At 43.0% G+C, this 20283-nt stretch overlaps 7 protein-coding genes across 13 annotated transcripts; 4 read left to right on the top strand and 3 right to left on the bottom strand.

Annotated features, from left to right (window-relative positions):
* Positions 1–6: 6 nt before the first annotated feature.
* On the bottom strand, positions 7–4142 carry LOC122622216 (telomerase-binding protein EST1A). Its single transcript, XM_043800495.1, has 10 exons — positions 3736–4142; positions 3294–3673; positions 2788–3231; positions 2348–2727; positions 2145–2287; positions 1953–2088; positions 1801–1896; positions 935–1732; positions 559–695; positions 7–501 (listed from the first exon to the last, which is right to left on the bottom strand). Exons 1-10 carry the CDS (start codon positions 3944–3946, stop codon positions 359–361), a joined length of 2868 nt encoding a protein of 955 aa, XP_043656430.1. The 5' UTR covers positions 3947–4142; the 3' UTR covers positions 7–358.
* A 592-nt stretch (positions 4143–4734) lies between these two features.
* Positions 4735–9655, bottom strand: LOC122622217 (YTH domain-containing family protein). The gene is made up of 10 exons (XM_043800496.1): positions 9515–9655; positions 9416–9449; positions 9219–9240; positions 8988–9083; positions 8780–8887; positions 7187–7281; positions 6975–7118; positions 6249–6913; positions 5271–6183; positions 4735–5206 (listed from the first exon to the last, which is right to left on the bottom strand). Exons 2-10 carry the CDS (start codon positions 9431–9433, stop codon positions 5165–5167), a joined length of 2103 nt encoding a protein of 700 aa, XP_043656431.1. The 5' UTR covers positions 9434–9449; positions 9515–9655; the 3' UTR covers positions 4735–5164.
* Positions 7435–8529, top strand: LOC122622219 (purine nucleoside phosphorylase). Its single transcript, XM_043800504.1, has 2 exons — positions 7435–8370; positions 8429–8529. Exons 1-2 carry the CDS (start codon positions 7534–7536, stop codon positions 8462–8464), a joined length of 873 nt encoding a protein of 290 aa, XP_043656439.1. The 5' UTR covers positions 7435–7533; the 3' UTR covers positions 8465–8529.
* Positions 9656–9969: 314 nt separating the features above from the next.
* LOC122622220 (transmembrane emp24 domain-containing protein bai) lies at positions 9970–11070 on the top strand. The gene is made up of 5 exons (XM_043800505.1): positions 9970–10233; positions 10299–10419; positions 10510–10580; positions 10649–10775; positions 10838–11070. Exons 1-5 carry the CDS (start codon positions 10054–10056, stop codon positions 10957–10959), a joined length of 621 nt encoding a protein of 206 aa, XP_043656440.1. The 5' UTR covers positions 9970–10053; the 3' UTR covers positions 10960–11070.
* On the bottom strand, positions 11041–15742 carry LOC122622218 (inositol polyphosphate-5-phosphatase A). Of its 6 annotated transcripts, none has more exons than XM_043800499.1 (9): positions 15573–15742; positions 15128–15358; positions 14702–14881; positions 14473–14645; positions 14327–14414; positions 14117–14272; positions 13822–14061; positions 13219–13255; positions 11041–11504 (listed from the first exon to the last, which is right to left on the bottom strand). In XM_043800499.1, exons 1-9 carry the CDS (start codon positions 15648–15650, stop codon positions 11227–11229), a joined length of 1461 nt encoding a protein of 486 aa, XP_043656434.1. In that variant the 5' UTR covers positions 15651–15742; the 3' UTR covers positions 11041–11226. The 6 variants fall into 6 exon arrangements, with proteins under 6 accessions (XP_043656434.1, XP_043656436.1, XP_043656435.1 ...); XM_043800502.1 differs by lacking the exon at positions 11041–11504 and adding an exon at positions 11590–11618; XM_043800498.1 differs by lacking the exon at positions 11041–11504 and adding an exon at positions 11678–13137.
* Positions 15743–16509: 767 nt separating this feature from the next.
* LOC122621394 (extensin-2) lies at positions 16510–18042 on the top strand. The gene is made up of 3 exons (XM_043799240.1): positions 16510–17088; positions 17371–17850; positions 17914–18042. Exons 1-3 carry the CDS (start codon positions 16983–16985, stop codon positions 17991–17993), a joined length of 666 nt encoding a protein of 221 aa, XP_043655175.1. The 5' UTR covers positions 16510–16982; the 3' UTR covers positions 17994–18042.
* Positions 18043–18381: 339 nt separating this feature from the next.
* Positions 18382–20137, top strand: LOC122620547 (thioredoxin domain-containing protein). 2 transcript variants are annotated; one of them, XM_043798059.1, is made up of 6 exons: positions 18382–18602; positions 18717–19041; positions 19130–19291; positions 19353–19478; positions 19568–19597; positions 19954–20137. In XM_043798059.1, the coding sequence occupies exons 1-5, from the start codon at positions 18470–18472 to the stop codon at positions 19575–19577; spliced, it is 756 nt and encodes a 251-aa protein (XP_043653994.1). In that variant the 5' UTR covers positions 18382–18469; the 3' UTR covers positions 19578–19597; positions 19954–20137. The 2 variants fall into 2 exon arrangements, with proteins under 2 accessions (XP_043653994.1, XP_043653993.1); XM_043798058.1 differs by lacking the exon at positions 19568–19597.
* The last annotated feature ends 146 nt before the right edge of the window (positions 20138–20283 follow it).

Below are 20283 nucleotides of genomic sequence, written 5' to 3'. Positions count from 1 at the left end.
AAGCGATTGAACAACAATCCAAATGATTTAATTCCGAAAGTCACAAAATATAAATTTGAAGAAGTGAGAAAAAACAAATTAGATGATTGGAAACCAACGAGATGTGCTTAATCAAAGCATCAACCCGGGGAAGCACCACAACATCCGCGCCTGTGTACCCGTGACCAGTCCTCAGGAATCCACGTCGTGTACGTATCCGCAGTCAGCGTATGTGTCTGCACCTGCCGACCCCGACTTACATAGTCATTTATGTATAATGTAGGTAATATAATAGCTCGAGCTCGCTCCGCACCACCACTGTGCGATGTGCAAGTCCATTCCAATTGTTAGCCGGTCCACTCGCAACGCAAGTCGGCTTTCAGGTTGATTCACGGCAGTCCTTGGCCCACTGCAGGAACTCATCCAACGCGCTGACAGCCAAATTGCGAGAAAGAGCCTTCACACGCAAATTTCGATCGGTGGTAATGAGCACCAATTCCGTTTGAATGAAACACTTGCCATCTGTGAACGATTTGTAGTTAAAAAAGCTGTGTAAAAGGAAACTTTAAGTCAGTTCACCTGTACATTGTTCGGATTTCGCTGTTTTCGAGACAGCCATTGCCGTTGCCAGAATCTTGTCGTCATTGGAGAGATACTCCTCCTCAACTAGGGCAAACACCGAAGCATTGACAAACGATCCCTTCGTGGTAGCACACCTAAAAAAGAGATTGATAAGGCATTATTGATCTGACGGAATATCTTCCCGCACATCTATGGCTACTGATTTATAAATACATTTTCAATACATTATCAGGAAACGATTTTTCCATCATAATAGAAATCAATGACCTAGACAGAATTATAAAATTAGCTAATCGCTTATAAACCCATTATCAGAAATCAGTAATAAAGGAACTATTAGTTGACGCTCGAAATTAAATCAACAATAGCTTACTTCACATTGCTTTTGGCCGACTTGATAAACTCTAACGACTTTTTGGCCCGCGACGACACCTCGTCAAAGTGGTGGATGCGCTGCGTCTGCTTCGAGCTGCGGTAAGAGTCCAACTTAACGCCCTTGGAGAGACCATCCAGTTCCTTAACCACTGTCAGCGGTATAATGAGAGTATAGCGTTTAAACTCTGTGGACAGTTTCTCAAAGTCTTCGAGGCAGTCGATAAAGCAGTTGGTATCCGGTAGAAGGTAGCGCGGTCGCACCTCGATGTATATTTTCGTGTCCACGAACTTGAGAATGTCCTCCAGCTTGCTAGTGCATATCTGCTTAACCCTAGCCTTGGCCTCGAGTTCCTTCTTCAGCTTGCACAGCTCGGAAACATCGCTATCAGTTGAACGACACAACAATTCCTCAACGGCCGGACTGTGAATCTTCGAAACGTTCGCCGTAAGACCACAACTTTCAGCATCAAAGCTTTCCAATGCGTTCTTCATCGCTGCGTTTAAATGCTCAACAGTGAAGCTCGATTCCAACGGCTGCTGTAGAGCCTCTTGATGCTCGACGTAGTATGCTTGGAACTGACCAATCCTACGAACACGTTCGAAAAACTGAAGACGTTCGGGTCCTCGTTTGAGGCAATCCTTGCTCAGCGTTTCCCGACCCAACGGATTGAAACCGCTGAGGGCAACATCCTCATCCAACAGTATTTCTTTTTTCTCCAGTTTGTGCTTTCCCTTCAAGCATTCAATGTACTCGAAAAGGGTGGTTAGCTCAGCCCAGCAATCGATGAAAGAGTGTCTGAAATATAAGAGTTCATGAAAAGTGGTTCCAACAAATTATACAGTAGTAGTAATAATGATACATACTCTTCCGATCTGACAGGTTCCCACACGTCCAAATTGATGCCCAACCAATGTACATAAACATTTACGTACAGAAGATATGTGTTCACAGTAGTAAAGCTGAAATAACAGATCAATTAGTAAAGATAAAATCAGCAAGGGTAATTTTAGCTTACTCTTCTTCTGGAAGACACTGGATGTTTGTAGAGTCTTCCACAAAACCAGCCAGCAGCTGGTTCGTTTTCTTCACCATGAGTCCAAAGAATGAGTTGGCAAAATTGAAGCTGTGATAACGCATCTCACGGCGTGACGCTATACAATAATAGAAAGCATTAAGTTTTACCACGATTGTGCCTTATCATTCATACTTTTCCGTTTGTTGTGCTCGACGACGAACAAGTTGAGTGCCACTATTTTCAGCAGTTTGGAGCGTGACAACAGGTTGTCGTGCTTCAGTGCGACGCCTATTTGGATTTGCAGTTTCCTTAGCAGCGGATATAACGAGTCCACACTGTAATCGAAAACACCGGTTTTCAACTTTCACTTTAAGATGAAAGTAAAATGTACTCACTCTGTGCCTGTGTAGAGTTTGCCTATCAAGTACAGATAAAGGGACATAATACGAGGCAGAAGCTCCTCCGGCGCCATCTCCTCGTAACGATTGACCTCCGCCATGGTGGCTTTGTTGCCCTTCGCCTTGTTTCCCTTGTCATTGGTGCGATGTAGGCGTCTGATGCCATCCGGATAGATCCATACCTCCTTGCGCATCTGCTTCGACTTTTGATTCTTTGATGCAGCTGCATAGTGCATAGGAGATTGCTTCATCTCGGTCTCCTCGTACTTGCGCCGAATCTCATCAAACAGATCCAACAGGCTTTCCTTGGCAGTCTGAATGGAGTTCGAAGTCAATAAGCTGCGGACATAGTAATAAACGGCATCAAAGCGCTTGTGCTGAAGGGAAAATATGAAGATTAGAACCACTATCAAAAGTTGTGTCGGATTTTTTCTTACATGATAAATGGAAATGACCGCCAGCTGGTTGTAAGGTGCCCCGTTGCCAGGTACCAGCTCCTGCGCCCGCTGATAGTACCTGGCCGCTTCCAGGTAATCCGTTGCCTTGACATGGTTAACTCGGTATCGCGACAGATCACCTAGACAGATGAGCAGCCTCTGGGCCACCACTTTACGAGCGCTCTCGCTCGATGCCACGCCCTTGGCCATCAGCTTTTCGTAGAGCATGCGGTAGAACTTGGTGGCCTGCTCAATCAACAGGAGCGTATGGGTGTGCGCCTGGTCAGTTTGCTGGCGCTTCAGGTAATCCCGCACATTGTAAAAGAGCAGTTTCCAAAAGAAGACATCAACCTTGTGCTCGCACACGAATTTCAGTTGCTCTAGTAGAAGTTGCTTGAAGGCGTCCTGCAGCTGGCCATGAATGTAGCAGAAGTTCTTCCAGTTCTGGAGGAGATTTTATGTTTGCTTAATGGTGGTTTTTATGGAGGTCAGCCATATATACTTACTATAAGTACGAGATTCCTCTGATTGAGGACCATGAGCTGATCGTACAGATGGACTATGTTCTTGGCCTGGGGCAGGCTCAACAGCGGCTCAAACCAATCCGGATGCTCGGTGGTCAACCGAGTGCGCGTCACTGGCGACTGCGGAGCGTGCTCCTTGTCCTTGCCAAAATGCGAGTTGCGACCCCTGCGCCGAGCACTGTGTCCGCACTTGCCCTGACCCTGTCCATTCCTATTACCGTCTCCCGCCACCGAGGTGGCCACGCGCAGGATGCCCGGAATCCCGCCTTCTCGCGCCACTTTCCCGCTGGTATCCAAAACGGGTTGGTTCACCTGGGCATCGGATTTACCCTTTCCTGCGGCCGCATTGCTTAGGATGGCGACTGTGGCGAAATCGGGAGATGACATGGACGTGTCTACAGTGATGCGTCATGCAAACACTCACCTGGCCTTGAAGCATTCGCTGTCGTAGACACTGGCTCCGCATTCTCAGCGTTTTCCGTCTTCGTCGCGAACGCTTTTGTTGTTGGTGCTGTTGTTGCTGTTGCTGCTGCTGCGTGGCTGCAGCTGGCAGCGATTTTATTCTGCAGACGTTTCGGCAGCGTCCCAATTATCAGCGATATATCATTTTGTTCTCGCGTTCCCTTTCGACTCATATTTCAAACGATGCTTTTGCTGTTGCATTTATCCCTTTGTTGGAAGTTTGTCAAATGTGTAGAGTGTAAATTACGCCTCGAAAAATCTCTAGATCAGCAGTGTGACCCGTTGCTGGGGCGCTTCAGTGTGACCAGACCGCGCACAATGCTATTTGGACGGCTGGCATTCGCCTTCTTTTGGCGCCAGATTTGAATTCCAAATATTTTTGCGCATTGGTTATAGAATTGATTTTTAGTGAACGGAATGCTTGATTCTATAATATATATTAAGAGAATTAACCTGCATTTGTAATTTTGCCACAAAATTAACCATTAGCCAGGAAAAAATGGTAGGGTAAATTTGAACATGAAGAATTCCCTAATTTCCATTTTAAACTTTACTTACCACTTTGCTTTGCCACATATCACAAAACCAAGATCCTCTGTACTCCATTGGTTCCTTCCTTTCATGTAGCCTCCTATTTTTTAAATTTTAAACCAATAATAATAGTTTTTAATCAGAAAATGCGTTGCAGTTTGAGTATGAGTTCGCTTTATGTTCGCATGTTTTGTTGGGTTTAATTTTGTTACGTACATGACTTCATTTATTATACTGTTTCAGTCTTCCACTAACGTATAATTATTGGATAGCGCTGTGAAAGTAATAATATTCGGCCCATATTGCTTTTACGTGTAGGTATTATTTAGAAAATACTATTTTAAGCTTGTTGGAAAGGAAAATTTTTGATCAATCTCTTACAAATAGCGCATTTATATCGAGAGATGTTGGTAGATTAGTCAATGAGTAATTGATGGATTGGTTACTTTAATTATATTATACATACATAAGTCGTGTACACTTTAGATTCAAATAAGTTGTATAAATTGTTACAGTGCAACTACAAGGAATGGCTGAAGCAGACTCCTTGGTGTTTATAAATGTTGTATATATCGGCAAAATCGATCATTAATTTTTTATGAACTGTTCAATGTGAGCGTCAATAGATTTATATAAATATTGTAATAAATAATTACGTAAAAATGTTATCATATTTTAATCGTTAATCCTAATTCCCACATGTTGGTTTTATATGCTCTCCATGAATCGGGATTTTATCTTGTACACGCAATGGTTAAAAAATCTAAAAATTAAAATTTAACGTCTCTAAGCAATTCAACGGATTGTGGGAGTCCATTCAATATCATTTAAAAAAGAATTCTACCGCAGCATCTGTAAATTTATGAATATTCATTGCTTCGCATTTTATCCTTGTCCGTGTCCTGCAATACAAATTGATTCAAATTATTAATTAATTTGAAGATCTAAAGATGCAAAGAAACTCACCTTAAAGCGCACGCCGATTTTCATTTGTTCAGTACTAAAATCACGATCACGGGTTTTTAACCTGGCCTTGTTCGTATTATTCTGTTGATATTCATTTTTTCGATTATTGGACCCGTAGTGGGAGCCAAAGTCATTTTCTCTGTCAAAGTCCGGGCCATCACGGTCCTTGAACTGATAGTCGCTGCTTGATTTCTGAATGTCGAAGCCTCGACGATACTCGCTGTAATTGTTGTGTGATCCGCCACGTTCGGCGCCGCCCCTGTGCCCTGGATTACGGAAACCGGCTCCTCCTCCAGAGTTAAAGTGCTTTTGTGACATACCGCCGCGCCCATCGCGATCCCTGTCCTTGTCGTCCGCCTGGCGGTTGAAGCTGCGGGCAAGCGGGGCCGGCGCTTGGTTGTTTCCATCGGGAACATGCATTGGCGGACGCTTCGAGGAGACCTCTTCCTCCTGCTTCTTTTCGTAGTGGAAGAAGTCATCGAATATGGACGTTGAATGGTTGTACGAGTGCAAGATCTGGAGCACCTCGATGCCTTTGTCGTTAGGTACTTCCTGGGTGTCCCTTGAGTTCGTCACCGACTTATTGTCATTGTTCTCCAGTCGAATGTGGCGCAGTGTTGGGTTAGGCACATCTTTAACATATATCCACTTCACCTTGAACTTGCCCCTCCACTTGTCCTGCGACCAAACGCTCGACGTTGAGTTGTAGTCGACCGCCGTCATCATTTGTGCCATGCCGCAGAAATGGCCAGATCCGTTCACCGAGAAGAACAACATGATGTTTCCGCCCTCGTGGTGTCGCTCCTTGAATGCATCGTCCAATCTCTTATTGCCGTGATCGGTTGAGCACCAAATCTCATACTTTATACTGCGGTGGATGTCATCTTCGGAATACGATTTGATGACAAAGAATCTGAGAGAGAAAAGTACGAATCAGTATTTGAATACCACAATTATATCCTTATATAGTAAATTCACCTGGCTGAACCGGCTTTTTTTAAGTCCAACACTTTCGGGTTATAATTGTTTTTGTCTTTTAGTTCGTCCAACAGGAGTTGGGGATCGACAGGCACCTCCTCGGTTGTAGATGTGGCTTCCACCGGTCGTGATTGGTTCTCGTCCCGGTACTCAAACTTAGGAGCATTCTCAAACTCGCTACTGCGGAAACTGGAATAGTTGCCCGAGCGCTCTGAGTTGCGGTTTGGATGCGGCCCGCCGTCGTGTCGTCTGGCGTTCGGTGGCCCAAATGGACCGGCATTGGTAGCTGGACGTGGGGCGGCATGGTGGACAGGCTGCGGGGGTCCCAGATTCCTGCGAACTGGACCCGTGGGCGAAACCTTGGCTCTGCTGAAATTATTGTTATTCCCCAAGCCCTTGTGCTCGTACTTCAGGAAGTTCTCCGTGTCCTTGTACACTTTTTCGGCCCGTGCGCCCAATGGCGGTGCTGTGTTGCTCGATATGGAAAAGTCGGAGCTCAAGTCAGAATAGCCCAAGTCGATCGGCGAGGGTGGAGATGGTACAGGAGGGGGTTTATTGTTCGGCAAATCCCATACGTTAACATCTAAATTGTGCTTTCCCGGAACCATTGGTGGTGGTGGCATGCCAGGACCCTTCTTCTTGCTGTTGGAAGTGGTGGACGCTGCCTGTGAACGTAACAAGGATGTGAGTGCGTTTGCTCGATGGTAAAGGGAGTCAGATACTCACTCTGGATGTTAGTTTGGCTGGCTGGGAGGCAATTGAGGCCCAGGTTGTCTTCTTGGGAGCGGCGACAACTTCTTGATTTTGTGCTTCATCGCTTGTTCTGTTGTCCAGCCTTGTAGACGGCTGATCGTTTTCATTTCGAATCGACTGAAGAGTTTTAGGGTAAGTAAATATAATTCTTATGTATCTTAATATTTAGTTTTATTGTTAAGTACCTGTGCTGCTGGCTTCCTGGAATTCCAAGGATTTACTTGGTGCTCGTTGCGTCGTGTGTTATTGGGAATACTATGTCCATGTCTTTTATATGAATCTAGAAATATTGTGGAAGACTACGTATTAGAATCCCTTTTTAAACAAATATTACACTATTTATAAACATACACCACATCCTCACACTTTAATGTTAGTGATTTCTTGAAACTTCCAAAGAATCTTGCGTTATCTGCGGCTTGAATTGCATTTTTACAGATTTAAGGAGGCACAGCAACTTGAATTACATTTTGATTTTGTTTTACTTTCGGGCAAACAGATTTTTCGAAAATTATCCAAATTTATATTTCCAATGGAGGCGGATTTAGAAGTGCAGAGCGATCTTGAGAAGGACACCATCCCCATCAAAATTGGCATAATTGGCGAGGCCAATCTGGACAAGCCCATCTATTTGGCGGAGCGCATGGAGTATGCAGTATGCACGCCGTTTGGAAAACCATCCGATGTGCTCATCGATGGGCAGATAGAAGGCGTCAATGTGTGTCTGCTGTCGCGAAATGGCCGAAACCACGACATCATGCCGAGCAACATTAACTACAGGGCGAATGTGTGGGCCATGCGTAAGATGGGCTGCACCCACATCCTGGTAACAAACACGTTCAGTTCTCTGAGGGACACCATTCAACCGGGACACTTGGTGGTGCCCAACGATGTGATAGATTATACGTCGCGGCGGGCTCAGACCTTCTACGACGGCGCTGTGGGTAGTCCCTTGGGCGTCTGTCACGTGCCCATGAATCCCACCTTTTGCGAACGCACCAGACAGCACCTCCTGAATGCCGCCGCAGAGCTGCAGTTCCCCACACAATCCAGCGGCACTGTCCTCACACTCGAAGGACCGCGTTACTCCACCGTCGCCGAGAACAACATGTTTCGCAAGTGGGGCGCCGATCTGCTGAGCATGACCCTGTGTCCCGAGGCCACTTTGGCCAAGGAAGCCGGCATTCCGTACGCCTCGCTGGGTCTGGTCACCAACATGGAGTGCTGGTGCGCCAAGCAGCCGAACGCAACCACCCACGAAATAATCTACATCTTCAAGAAGCAATCCGAAAACCTCCAGAAGGTCCTGACCACGGCTATTAGGAATATGGCTGCCGAGGATTGGGCCGAGGACATCCTAAAGGCGAAGGTAGTGTTGATTCTAATATAGCTTATATGAAATTGATTCTAAAACAAATTTCCCTTAGATTCTGGTGTGCAGTAACTTTGCTAATAGTAAATAGTGGTAAAATCTTGTTAAACGTATTGTTTTAAAATTGAAAAAATAAATTATATAATGTAGGAAATATTTGGAGTCCTTTGCATACTAGAATTTCGTTGGTACAAAGCGACTTATCCTGATCTGGCATACTGCGATAGTTAAACGAGATAATTGGCCACAAGGCCCAAGTAAATCCAATCGGAAGCTAATCGGCCTAATCCCAACTTCCCGGTGCACCGACTTATGCATATTCGCCGAGTCGAAAAACCAGTTAGTGAGAACGATTGCTAGCTAGCCGAGTGCAAGTCAAGTGCTGGATGAAAACTGCTATACATACCATGGTTGGCGTTCGCCTTTCGGCCCTTGTTCATATTATTCCATGGAGTGTTGCAATTCTCCTTGAAGTTGAACGGCGGATATTGGAATTGCATGGAGTTGTCGTTGCCTTTGTGAGATTTGGGTGAGATTTGGAGGTGGAGGGTTGGGGATTTCGAATCAAAGGAGATGGTTAGACGGAACCCATATATTATAGTCGAAGAACTCACCAGAGACTTCATCGTGAGTGGGAGAGGATAGATTTTCGTAAGAGGCCTCATCGACTTGCTGACTCCATGGTATGTTGCGCTCCTCGACCGATTTAGCTGCATTATGGGGCATGGTAAACAGAGAAAATCGCATTAAAACCGCACATTAAGCAAGAAATACGATCGAAACTCGGCCGTCGAGTAGTTCCTGTCTATAGGAAAACGCTCTGTCTGTGGTGGTAGGTTATATACCTGTGTTTCCTGGTATTTTCATCTGCAATCGAAACAGAAACACACCGCAGGTTAATGCAATTATCGGTATTGTTTACCAGGCACTTTATATCCGCGAGCAATCATTGATTTATGTACAATGGAAAAACTTCCTGCGAAGTCCCGACATAAATCGAATCGAGCATATGTACATATGTGTGTATGCAAAATACAATTACCTGATCCACGCCTGACATTTGCTGCACTTTTTGCCTGCAAATAGGAAATGGCTTAGTATTGCGACGCCGATTCGGTTGGCTGGCCCTTGGCTATATTACCCCTTTTAAAATAAATGATATAAAAACACAAGGCAGGCAGAGTTTGTTGCTTAAAAGTTTTTATAAACTCCGATATATTTTTTACTTAAAGAACCACATACACTGACACCACACGCACATTAACCAATACACTGACAGGATTCTTAACGCTTCCGAAGCCGTCTGTTTGCTCGAACGGCGTTGCGCAGACAAAAGCGATATTAACAACACTAATTTAACGGCTGTCGGAATACAATGTACATTTGTAGAATATTAGGCATTGAAGCCCATACATAGAATACAAGCTTAAATAAGGATTGAATCCTGTTCAAATATAGTTCAATATAAAATTTTGTGGAAAATATTTTAGCTGCGGTATTTTCCAACATTTAGTACAGAATAGCAGCATGCCAGGGCTGCATCGCCGAACTATCGATTCGAAGTTGCCAAATTCTGGACACTTCGATATCATCGCAAACACATCGGTCTTATACCAGCTCTATAAAATAGCCACCTCATCTTTGTCAGCCGTAGATTTTGTTAGATTTAAATTGTTAGCTATGGCGAGGGCGGCTTTAATTGTGTGCCTACTGATGGCCTGTGCCTGGAGCAGCCATGCGGTGATGTTCAAGCTGTCGCCGAACACCCAGAAGTGCCTCAAGGAAGACATCCAGGCGAACCAACTGGTAATGGGCGAGTACGAAGTTTCCGACGTGCCCGGCCAGATCATCGACTACATTGTGAGTTTTCCGTTCAGTACACGTCTTTTTCCAAGCACTTAACCGGCTGAATTTGCGTCCCACAGGCTCGCGATACCAAGGGACACATCCTGTCGCAGAAGGAGCACATCACCAAGGGCAAATTCAGTTTCATGTCCGAGGTGTACGATGCCTACGAGATCTGCTTCATATCCAAAGTTCCTGCACGTAAGTTATAGACCGGCGAACTGCTTTGCGCCAAACTCCTATACGTAAATTAGGTCATATTATAATATAAACGTTTTATTTTGTAACCAGATCAACGCGGCATTGTACAGGAAGTATCGCTCTTGACCAAAAAGGGAGTGGAGACCAAGAGCTACGAAGGCGTAAGTACTCGTATATTGCCTTTTTTTTGCATCATTTAAATGACGTGTATTCCTTAACGACAATTCAGATTGGCGAGGCTTCCAAGCTGAAGCCCCTTGAAGTTGATCTTAAGCGTCTGGAGGACCTCTCCGACTCCATTGTGCGTGACTTCGTTCTCATGCGCAAGCGGGAGGAGGAAATGCGCGATACCAATGGTAAGGCTTATATCAAATTTGCCTAGAATCCCGTCTAATTATTGTTCACAATATGCTTGCAGAGAAAACCAACAGTCGCGTCCTGTTCTTCAGCATCTTCAGTATGTGCTGCCTTCTCGGCTTGGCGACGTGGCAAGTTCTGTACCTCCGCAGATATTTCAAAGCCAAAAAACTCATCGAATAGTCGCCTAGCCGTAGTCTTAATGCGTGCGTGGAACTGTGTTTAAATGCCTGGTTTAGATTTCATCCTTTCATCTTTTGAACATTTTTCTGAAATAAATGCAACTACCACGTACGTATATTTTATTACTGCGACTGCTCTCCACATTTCTTGGCGGTGTGACAAATAAATAGCTCGTATTGGACGCGTTTAACATAACAGGTACATAACACAAAACCACACGGTACAAGTTATTGGCTCAGCTGGCATAAGTTAAAAGTTGCGAAGCACTTAGACGGTTGTTTCCTTCAGCAGCATAGCACTTTCGGTATCCAATCCATCGTTCTTGGCGGCCAAAGCCCCAGCCTCGTCGGGGTCTTCCTTGCACGGACTGGTGGTGGTTCCCTTCTTCATCAAGATATAGCGCGACTTGGCCGCGGAGCTGTTCGATGCACTCGAATCGTCCACCACGGACTGCTCCATCCAGAGGCTCTCGTCGTTCAGCGCTTGATTCACCAGGTTCGCCAAGCCCTCCGGTAGCTTCGAAATAGCTGTGGGATCCGCAGGGCCTAGAAAAGTATAAATATATGATTATGGGACTTGAAGAAATTATAACTTATAAACGACGCTGCAAGCTGGAACATTTTCTCGGTCTGCTGGCAACTTTGATTAGTGATAGAAAACTGAAAACAAAATAATATAAAATATAAATGAAAAGAAAAGAAAAAGAAAAGAAGACAAGTGAGGTATAAAAAAGTAATTTATTTCCTTAAAGAAGACGAACACATAATAAACAATGTACATATTCAAAACACAGATTCAAAGAAATAGTTTAATACGGGCTTAGGCTGAATCGCTTCTACTGCGAAAAGGAACAGGGTACATAAGATATAAAAGGTTATAAGAGATTTCGGTATAGCGTTTAAATGCACATGAGTTACAAATTATAACTACAATCGCTCGACATATTTACATACGATTCCATGGGGTCTACATTATATTTACACAAAGTAAATTCAAAGATCTCTCGTCCACCTTGGCTATTAAAGCTTCAGGTGCAGGTCACAGTAAAACTAATAAAACTGTAAAAAGTTTTCACCTTCTGACTTGGTACAATAATAATTAATGTAGAAAAATGAGTTGAGAAAAAGGAGCATATAGAGATTTCATTACTTTAGATAAGTAAACAGTATTGATAAATGGATTTAGTGCATGCAGATGCTAAGAAATCTTTGAATCTTGCTTACTACATAAATTAATATAAAATAAGTATTAAATAATGCATAGCGTTTTAACAAGCGGTAGTTGAATCGCGAGCTTTAAAATACTATTCTTAACAGCAAAATATAAATCAAAATAACAAAAACTGCAATTAGTTGATGGTACAACACATAGGAATAACTTTAGAGCGGCGTTTTGGGCGCTTTGGATCAGCGTTTGGGAGGCAAACAGCGCCAACATGTTCAACATCACCCGCTCCCGCCTCATCAACTGCGTCTTCGCTCTCGTCCTCTTCTTCGTCTTTGATGGATAAGCGCTTTAAAGTCTCTAGCCGCGATTTCAGTTGACCAGGAGTCACAGTGCCTCTGGCTGGTTTCTCTGCTACCAGATCGCCCACCTCGGGACAGGGCGATATATCCGATTCGCCAGCTTTGCTCTCTGCCAATCTGTCCGTCGCTAGTCTGCGTTCGAATGGACTGCGCGAACTGCTCGAGGTGGAGGTGCAGGAGCTAGTGATCTCCGGATATGGCGAATGGGATTCGGTGCTCTCCGGAGTGTACGGATCCTCGTATTGTCGCTCAGGGTCCGTGCTTAGATGCTGTGTATCTATGCGGTTAATTATGATATCCTGCGATATCATCAGGCGCTTGGACAGCAGCTTATAGCGGTGTGCCACCGGCTGCCTTTTGATTATGTTCCGGCACATGGGGCAAATGGCCTCGCCAGTTCGATTGCAGTCGTCAAACTGCAACAGACTATTACTAGAAAGGTGTGCGCACAGGCACATGCAGATATTGTCGGAATCAATTATGTTAATACTAATATTCGGGAAATTCGAGGTAGTCGTTCTGCTCGCCTTCTCGTCTTGACTTATTTTAAGAGAATTGTACATATTGCGAGCTTCCGTGTCAACAATCAACTTTGAACTGGTGGCTATATCTTCAAAGAGCTTATTTGCATAGGGACAGTATTTCAGTTTGACTGCGGGCAGAGGTGATGTTGAGATTTTGTTGGGTTTGGCGTAAGTATTCGTGTAGTTGCAATCACAAGATCTATAAGTACCTTTGTTTGGTTTAAGACGGACAGTTAAGTAAACAGGCTACATGACAAAAAAGAAGAGATAATAATTATTAGACCGATTGAAGTAGAAAGTGTCTTTAGAAATGTTATATACATATGATTCCCTGCAATTTTGCCTGACCTAAGTTCAGATTTAGAATCTATGCTACGAAATTGATTACGTTATTCAAACTTACTTCGATAAACCGAAGCTCTTAAATATCCTTGCAGATCATCTAAAATTGTAAAATGCTGATATTAAACCGAAGTAAACTCCTCCACAGTTTTTAGTTTGTGTACTCTAGTTTCTGTCAGTTAAAATGTATATTTAAAAGGATATAGTAAGCGCACTACAAGTGGTCTAAGCGACACCATGCCGAAGGGAAACATAGTTGTTAGAAATGGAAGCAGAATTAGAAACAGCCTGGTTGTGTAAGACGTTTGGAAAGAGTATATGAAGCATATGAAGCCTCTAATAGCGAGGAGCAAGAATATTTGTCAAAATCGGTGCAAGAGCTAAAGGCAATCGGGATTTGTAAGTCATTTTAGATTGCTCCTGTAGTTAATAAAATGGGAAAGTTGAAAGGAAGTACTAATTAGCTTTACCTTGTGGTCGCCCATGCACACAGCTTCTCCTATCATTCCATATGTCCAGTCATCGCCCTGGATAATCTCATTGACTTGGGGACTCATCAAAATCCTGTCGCACCAGGCCGGACAGCGAGTAGACATGTAGTCGGTGGGCATTTCTGGGTCTTCTTCGAAGGGATAGGAGGGCACGAACTTAATTGGATATTCGACTAGGACGTCTTTAAGTGGCTCCAGTTCTCTGTCAAATTTCTTTAGCTAAAATTGAGGAAATTTAGCCATTGAGTTTAGTGTTGGGGATGTATTTACTTACCCAGTCTTCTTTAAACTTAAGTTGGTGGTCGGCATGACTAAATTCTTTTTTTCCAACGGTAAGTACGTTGTTTCCAGTTGAGTTGCGATAATGGATCTTATCGTTCTCATTCTTGACATTTTGAACGCGATGAGGGGTCAAGTTTTCAGTTAATTCCTTATAGAAAAGTCATTACATTTATGTTTAAAATGATTAAAAGGTTTATCTTACTTTCACAACGCCTTCAGTGTCACATCTAAAATTAAAATCCCCAAAGAGGAAAAATGGCACAGTGCCATTCTGTTCGTCCAAATGAAACCTATTTAGAGTACATTAACTTATTATTAGGCTATAGATTAGGCAGCAGCAACAGTCACCTTTCAATGGTATGAACTAGGGCTCTTCTGCGCGTCTTACAATAAACGGAGGGGAAATTTTCGCATGCAGCCAAATTGGATGCATCGTGGAATAAGTGAATATTGACTAGATCGATGACGGTGCCATTGATTTCCCATCGGGTTCGCATAAAACCTTTTCGGGACCATTTACACTGAAAAGAATATAGTAAAGTTAATAATACTACTTCATAGTTTCCAATGAACCTACCTCCGGAAAGAAATGCTGTGGGAACTTGGACTTTTCTTTGGTGGCAATAGTTTCAATATTTCCGGAGTAGATATGTTTATCTTTAATGTCTTGAAGACTTTCTTCCCAGCTGTGGGTTAGGAAATTCCATATCTTCAGAGAATCAACATCCTTATGCACAAAGTAGAGACTTCCAAGGGCCTAAAAGTAAAATAAAATAAAACAAAATAAATAAAATGTTTTTTGGGCTTGACCGGAAATAATACGCGTATCTGTTGATATAGGAATGCAAGACCCATTCATCATGACTAAGCCAGCCAGTGATTTAATTCATATTTTTATGATGCTTTCGGCGAAATTGTAATTGAACAATAAAGGCGTTAACGCTTCAGTTCATCGGAATTGGGTTTTGATGTGCCGATTGACCTAGAAACACGATTCACCCACCGTAAAGTGCTCGGCTGACTTGAAGTCCTCGTCCATGAAGATGTGTACGCAGGTGAATTCGCCCATTTCGGGGGCATCGCACAGGCACCTGATGAACTCCTGCACGTACTCCATGGACTTCTCGTACGTCTTGCCTCCCACTTCCTGGAGGTGGAGGGCCAGGAAACGGGGCTGGGCGCGGGCGATCTTGGCGAGAAATTCGCTTAGCCATAGCTGCAGTAGCCTCTCCGGCTGCAAAGTGGATTGGAAATTCGATTATCGGCGGGCGCTAATGTGCTGAATACCAATTTGTTTGGGAGCTCGGATTCGGTTATACATATCTATGTATGTCAGTGGGTCCATACATAAATATGCGATTTACGCATCGTGTATGTATGGGCCGTACGTAAACATGTATACTTCCTAGCCCAGTGGACATATCGCATCCGATTCAACGTCCACTTACGTCCTCGAACAGGCTGCCAACGTTCGCCGTGACCAGAAAGACATCCGTGCTGGACGCGTCTTCCTGTGCTGAGTCCATTTGATCCCACTTTCGCCTGCGATGCAACAATTTTATTCACTTTTTATCAGCGTTCCAATTGTAAATACTAATTGAGTCAAGGCGCAGTGTGACCGTACGGCCAGGCGAAAACTAGGCCATTTCGATTATCAGCTTTCGAGTGACCGTACTCGTTTATATTTCAAATATATATTGTAAATATATAGTACTTAAATGTAACTTATCTATTTCGTATACATTGAGTGGTTTGATTAGTTTAATACAATAACTAGATTCGCTTATTTTCTTTCATATTTAGCTATCTTTAGGTTTTTGAATCGTAATTAGGTCACTTCCGTTGCTGACCGAGATAAAAAGTAACGGAAATATAATATGTACAATGATCAGTTAAAAATAAATATAAACAATTAGATACTAAAGAAAATAAAAAGTAATGATTTTGTATACATAATTAAAAACAATAAGACTGAGTTCCTAACGCAGTTTGATTGTGAATAGTATTATGTACCTTATTATCTTGATTTAGTTTTGGAAATCTCAGTGTAAGTGCAATTAAATGCGCATAAATGCAGTTCGAAATTAACAATTCAAGCAGTGTAATGGCACATTAACCAAGTTGTAAATCCGTCGTCTATATTATAAGCATATCCGCCGACATAAAGCTATTAAGGCCCATTAAGTCGTACGGTGCGTATCCACTACATCATATTTTCATTAAAACAGCTCACAGTAGTTACTGAGTACATACGACGGTCTAGTCTTTGACAGAATTCCTAAGTATCTTCAAAAGTATTACATTCGCAACACTTGTCGGGAATGTCATCAATTTGTGTCACTTATGCAAATCCGAAATTCCCACAAAACGGGTTTAACAATTTGTCAAAAATGTACGCAAATGCCCGAATGAAACACAAAGTGGCAAACACTATATAATATAGGCGGTTTGCTATTTTCAGGCTTTTTGAAAGTTGGCTAGTGAAAGTTGTATTGAACTCTGTGCGTCTCTTTCGAAATCTCCAACACAATCCAAGCGATTGCACGTAGCATGAATACTGAACAGCACGTGAGCCGGACGGTAGCCACATTTCTTGCAAGAATACACAAGTGATTCCAAGTGATTCCAAGTTATTCGACTTCGACTCCACGCTGCATATATGCCCTATAAGTGGGGGCCAAGCCTTTCGGGGGAAATGCGATGGCAGTTATAAATACTTGCACACACGTCCGTCGTCCACCTGATATTTTCTTTGCAACAATGTTTTCGGCCCCAAATTTATAAAGCGACGGACGGCAAGAAAATCGTTTATTGTACTTTTAGGAACCGCTTAACTCATATCTCAACGCGATCGAAAAATGCGTACCGCATACCTTGTCGTTCTGATATGCACTTCCTGCATCTGCGCTTGTGCTGGAGATAGCTATTCCGGGGATATCCAGAACTCGAACTCAGTGGATTTCGGTGTGTGAACCATAAAAAGGATACAAAGAGATCCTTAAGTGCTACATAACTCACAGTAATAGAAGCCATCTCTTAAAACTAATAACCCAAAGTGAAGTTAAAAATTATTCCAAATATCTGTGATTGACTACAATTTATTAAGATTGAGTGCTTCAAAATATAAATAAATGCACAAAAAACTATTGAACCCCTTATAACAAAACTCATTGGAATACTGTTTTGAATTATTCCTTGAAACCTGTGTTGAAAGCTAGACTTACTTGATTCTTTTGCATTTATTAGGCAACGACAGTGGGGGATACAGCTACAGCTCCCCACCCAGCAACAGCTACCTACCTCCAGCCACTCCAGCTCCGGAATACCTACCTCCGCCGAACAATGGATACCAGTACAATCCGCCGCCAAACAACAACTACCTGCCACCGCCGAACAACAACTATCTGCCTCCTCCGCCGGAATATGGACCGCCAGCTGGCTATCCTTCCTATGGCCCACCACCTCCTCCCTTTTATAAGCCAGCTCCATTCATTCCCTATCAGTCGCACGAATCCATTCTGGAAAAGCTAAAGTCCAAGATCAATTTGTATACGCTCGGAAAGATATTGCTCAAGCTGTTGATATTCAAGAAAATCGTCAAGTTCATCGGCTTGATTTTCTTGCTCTTGGTGCTGCCGAAGCTGAAAAACATTTTCAAGGATGATATGATGTCTGGATCTGGTGAGAGCGATGGAATGGAAAGCAAACTTGTAGAAACCGATAAGGGTAAGTGTTTTCAAATAGATCCTTTAGCCTTAATAATTGTTATTATTTTTTTGCCCTTTTCAGATAAATTATCGCAACAAATTGAAGACCTCTACGATTTTGTAATAAATTCTATAGAAAATTTTGAAGGAAGAAGTTCGTAGACCAATACCAAAATTAGATATAAATGCATTGTTACAAATTGTATTACACTTGATTATTTATTTGTTAAAATCTTATGAATAAAAGTATTTCGTATTGTACTCTTGTGCTTGTCTTTAAATTGATTTGAACTTGGGATTTATCATTAATTTAGCACAATTAAGTTTTTAAGCGATCCAACATTCTCCACAAGTAGATGACTATGACGCTGAAACCTAAATTGTTACTTAAACTGTCCAAATCAGGCAGGACAATATCAGTTAGTTGTTCGTTTCCCACCAAAATATCAACCTAGGTACACATTTGTACCTTCAACATTACCTAGGTACGAAAGCTGTCACCTTACGCATCACTGGCGACGATACATTTCGCCGACTATCGATAGCCGGGCTCACTGACCGTCGGCATCCAAGTTCCGATCGGATTTGGATTCATTCGCCAGTGATCCACTCCGCTCCTCCAGATCCACAGCCAGATAATGCTGCACCTAATATCGGCTGTTGTTATAGCCCTGAGTCTGGGATGTGCTGCAGGCCAGGATATACGGCGTGTGGACGACACCGAGTTGATTCAACTCCTGACCGGCAGCAGCAATGTGGTTGTCCTATTCAGTGAGTATTGGTACATATATGTACATATGTGCCAGAGAAATCCAGCTTACGTGTCCACTGTGCATATGGAGGATGTTACACCGGTTACTGGCTAACGAGCACACTTAATTGCAGACAAAAACAACTGCCAGCGCTGCGTGGAATATGAAAATATGGTCACCAAGATACGTGCCCAGCTGGAGGAGACCTTGTCGGCCATTGTGGTCCAGTCGGTGGACAGCAACCTGGTGTCCATCTACGACCCCAGCAAGGAGCCCGCTCTGGTCTTCTTCAGGCGCGGAATACCCATTCTCTATCACGGCGAGATCAACGATGACGAAATCCTAGACTTCTTCAATGACAACTTGGAGCCAGCGGTCAAAGAGCTTTCCGACGACAACTTTGAGCACCTGACTCAAGCCTCGTCGGGTGCCACCACCGGGGACTGGTTTATCTTCTTGTAAGCTATATTAGTCATGCGTTGAGGTCGCCATCTAAGCGTCATGAGATGTATATGTGCACATATGCTCACCTACACCCACTTCCAGCTCTTCGGCCGAGTGTACCGTCTGTCAGCGACTCTATGCCGTCTGGGAATCTGTGGGCGGAAAGCTGAAGCGAAAGCTGAATATTGCTCGCATGAACAGCTTGGAGTCTGGAATCTCAACTGCTAAACGACTGGGAGTACTGGAATCACCGGCCTTTATTTTGTAAATACTAATTTATTTGGTTGTTTTGGAGGAAAGATAATAGAAACTATTATCATTTCAGCTTGAGACAGGGAAAGATGTACAAATACTCAGCCAAGCAATACAGTCCCGAGGCCTTCGTCCAGTTTGCCGAGAAGGGATATACCCAGAGCCATCCTCAGCCAGTGCCGGCGATTCCAAGCGCCGTGTAAGTATCCCTCTTATAGCTAAAATATATTTTGAATTTATCCATCGATCGAATTTTAAACTCAAAGTCCGATTATGACCTTCTTATAGGGATTTGTGAGAAACTGATACATGTGTTTAGTAAGTGAGCCAAGATACAACTTGTTAAACCTATTAATAATTATAATTATTTAACAAATACTGATTCTTAGTCCCCGGTACATGGTTGCATATAACGCCAGTTTGAGGGTATTCAACAAAGACACTGATTCCACCATCGAGCATTAAACAATTGTTAATATTACTCCGTTGATTAACATCGAACCAAATGTTAATCGTAACCGTTGTATAATATCCAGTTTGTACATAAACAATATTACAATAATTACCCTAGCTAAAAAAGTTCCTGGTTTGAGAAGATCGAATTTAATACTACAACATGTTTATCCTAATAACAATGAACAAAGAGCTAATGTTTAAACTTTCATGCTTTTCAGAAACGAATTTTTGGGCCCACTGCAGAGTTATTTTGCAACTGAAAACATAACATCGCTGGCGACTTTGGGTATCTTCGCATTAGTTGTTCTCTTCTTTGTTGCCAAAAAGGTGGCCAAAATATTCAGTTCAGAGCCGGCGAAAACGAAAAACAAGTCGAAATAAAACTAATATTAACAACACAAAGAAATATGCTGTTTTTAAAGCAGTTGGATGGTAACAATTAGTGGAGAAGTGAGCGCGAAAATTCAACTACAGCAATTCCTAACGCCACGAAAACTGGCAGCTCTTTTGGGTGGAACGCTGGCAATGGAACATGCAGATACATATAC

This window comes from Drosophila teissieri, chromosome 3R, assembly GCF_016746235.2.
Source record: "Drosophila teissieri strain GT53w chromosome 3R, Prin_Dtei_1.1, whole genome shotgun sequence".
Lineage (NCBI taxonomy): Eukaryota > Metazoa > Arthropoda > Insecta > Diptera > Drosophilidae > Drosophila > Drosophila teissieri.
This window is presented reverse-complemented; position numbering and strand designations above follow the sequence as displayed.

Bases quoted from the DNA above. Each gene is read 5' to 3' on its own strand.
- LOC122622216 (XM_043800495.1), bottom strand. From the start codon at position 3,946: ATGAGTCGAAAGGGAACGCGAGAACAAAATGATATATCGCTGATAATT. The intron at 3,674-3,735 runs GTGAGTGTTTGC...ATTTCGCCACAG, and splicing joins AGCGAATGCTTCAAGGCCAG to TCGCCATCCTAAGCAATGCG. The intron at 3,232-3,293 runs GTAAGTATATAT...AATCTCCTCCAG, and splicing joins AGAGGAATCTCGTACTTATA to AACTGGAAGAACTTCTGCTA.
- LOC122622217 (XM_043800496.1), bottom strand. The intron at 8,888-8,987 runs GTGAGTTCTTCG...AATCTCACAAAG, and splicing joins CACTCACGATGAAGTCTCTG to GCAACGACAACTCCATGCAA. The intron at 5,207-5,270 runs GTGAGTTTCTTT...TTTGTATTGCAG, and splicing joins AAATCGGCGTGCGCTTTAAG to GACACGGACAAGGATAAAAT.
- LOC122621394 (XM_043799240.1), top strand. From the start codon at position 16,983: ATGCGTACCGCATACCTTGTCGTTCTGATATGCACTTCCTGCATCTGC. The intron at 17,089-17,370 runs GTGTGTGAACCA...TGCATTTATTAG, and splicing joins CTCGAACTCAGTGGATTTCG to GCAACGACAGTGGGGGATAC. The intron at 17,851-17,913 runs GTAAGTGTTTTC...TGCCCTTTTCAG, and splicing joins ACTTGTAGAAACCGATAAGG to ATAAATTATCGCAACAAATT.
- LOC122622219 (XM_043800504.1), top strand. From the start codon at position 7,534: ATGGAGGCGGATTTAGAAGTGCAGAGCGATCTTGAGAAGGACACCATC. The intron at 8,371-8,428 runs GTAGTGTTGATT...AATTTCCCTTAG, and splicing joins AGGACATCCTAAAGGCGAAG to ATTCTGGTGTGCAGTAACTT.
- LOC122620547 (XM_043798058.1), top strand. From the start codon at position 18,470: ATGCTGCACCTAATATCGGCTGTTGTTATAGCCCTGAGTCTGGGATGT. The intron at 19,292-19,352 runs GTAAATACTAAT...TTATCATTTCAG, and splicing joins GAATCACCGGCCTTTATTTT to CTTGAGACAGGGAAAGATGT. The intron at 19,479-19,953 runs GTAAGTATCCCT...CATGCTTTTCAG, and splicing joins CCGGCGATTCCAAGCGCCGT to AAACGAATTTTTGGGCCCAC.
- LOC122622220 (XM_043800505.1), top strand. From the start codon at position 10,054: ATGGCGAGGGCGGCTTTAATTGTGTGCCTACTGATGGCCTGTGCCTGG. The intron at 10,420-10,509 runs GTAAGTTATAGA...TTTTGTAACCAG, and splicing joins CATATCCAAAGTTCCTGCAC to ATCAACGCGGCATTGTACAG. The intron at 10,776-10,837 runs GTAAGGCTTATA...ATATGCTTGCAG, and splicing joins GGAAATGCGCGATACCAATG to AGAAAACCAACAGTCGCGTC.
- LOC122622218 (XM_043800497.1), bottom strand. From the start codon at position 15,650: ATGGACTCAGCACAGGAAGACGCGTCCAGCACGGATGTCTTTCTGGTC. The intron at 14,882-15,127 runs GTGGGTGAATCG...TTTTACTTTTAG, and splicing joins AGTCAGCCGAGCACTTTACG to GCCCTTGGAAGTCTCTACTT. The intron at 13,256-13,821 runs GTAAAGCTAATT...TTTGTCATGTAG, and splicing joins TGTGCATGGGCGACCACAAG to CCTGTTTACTTAACTGTCCG.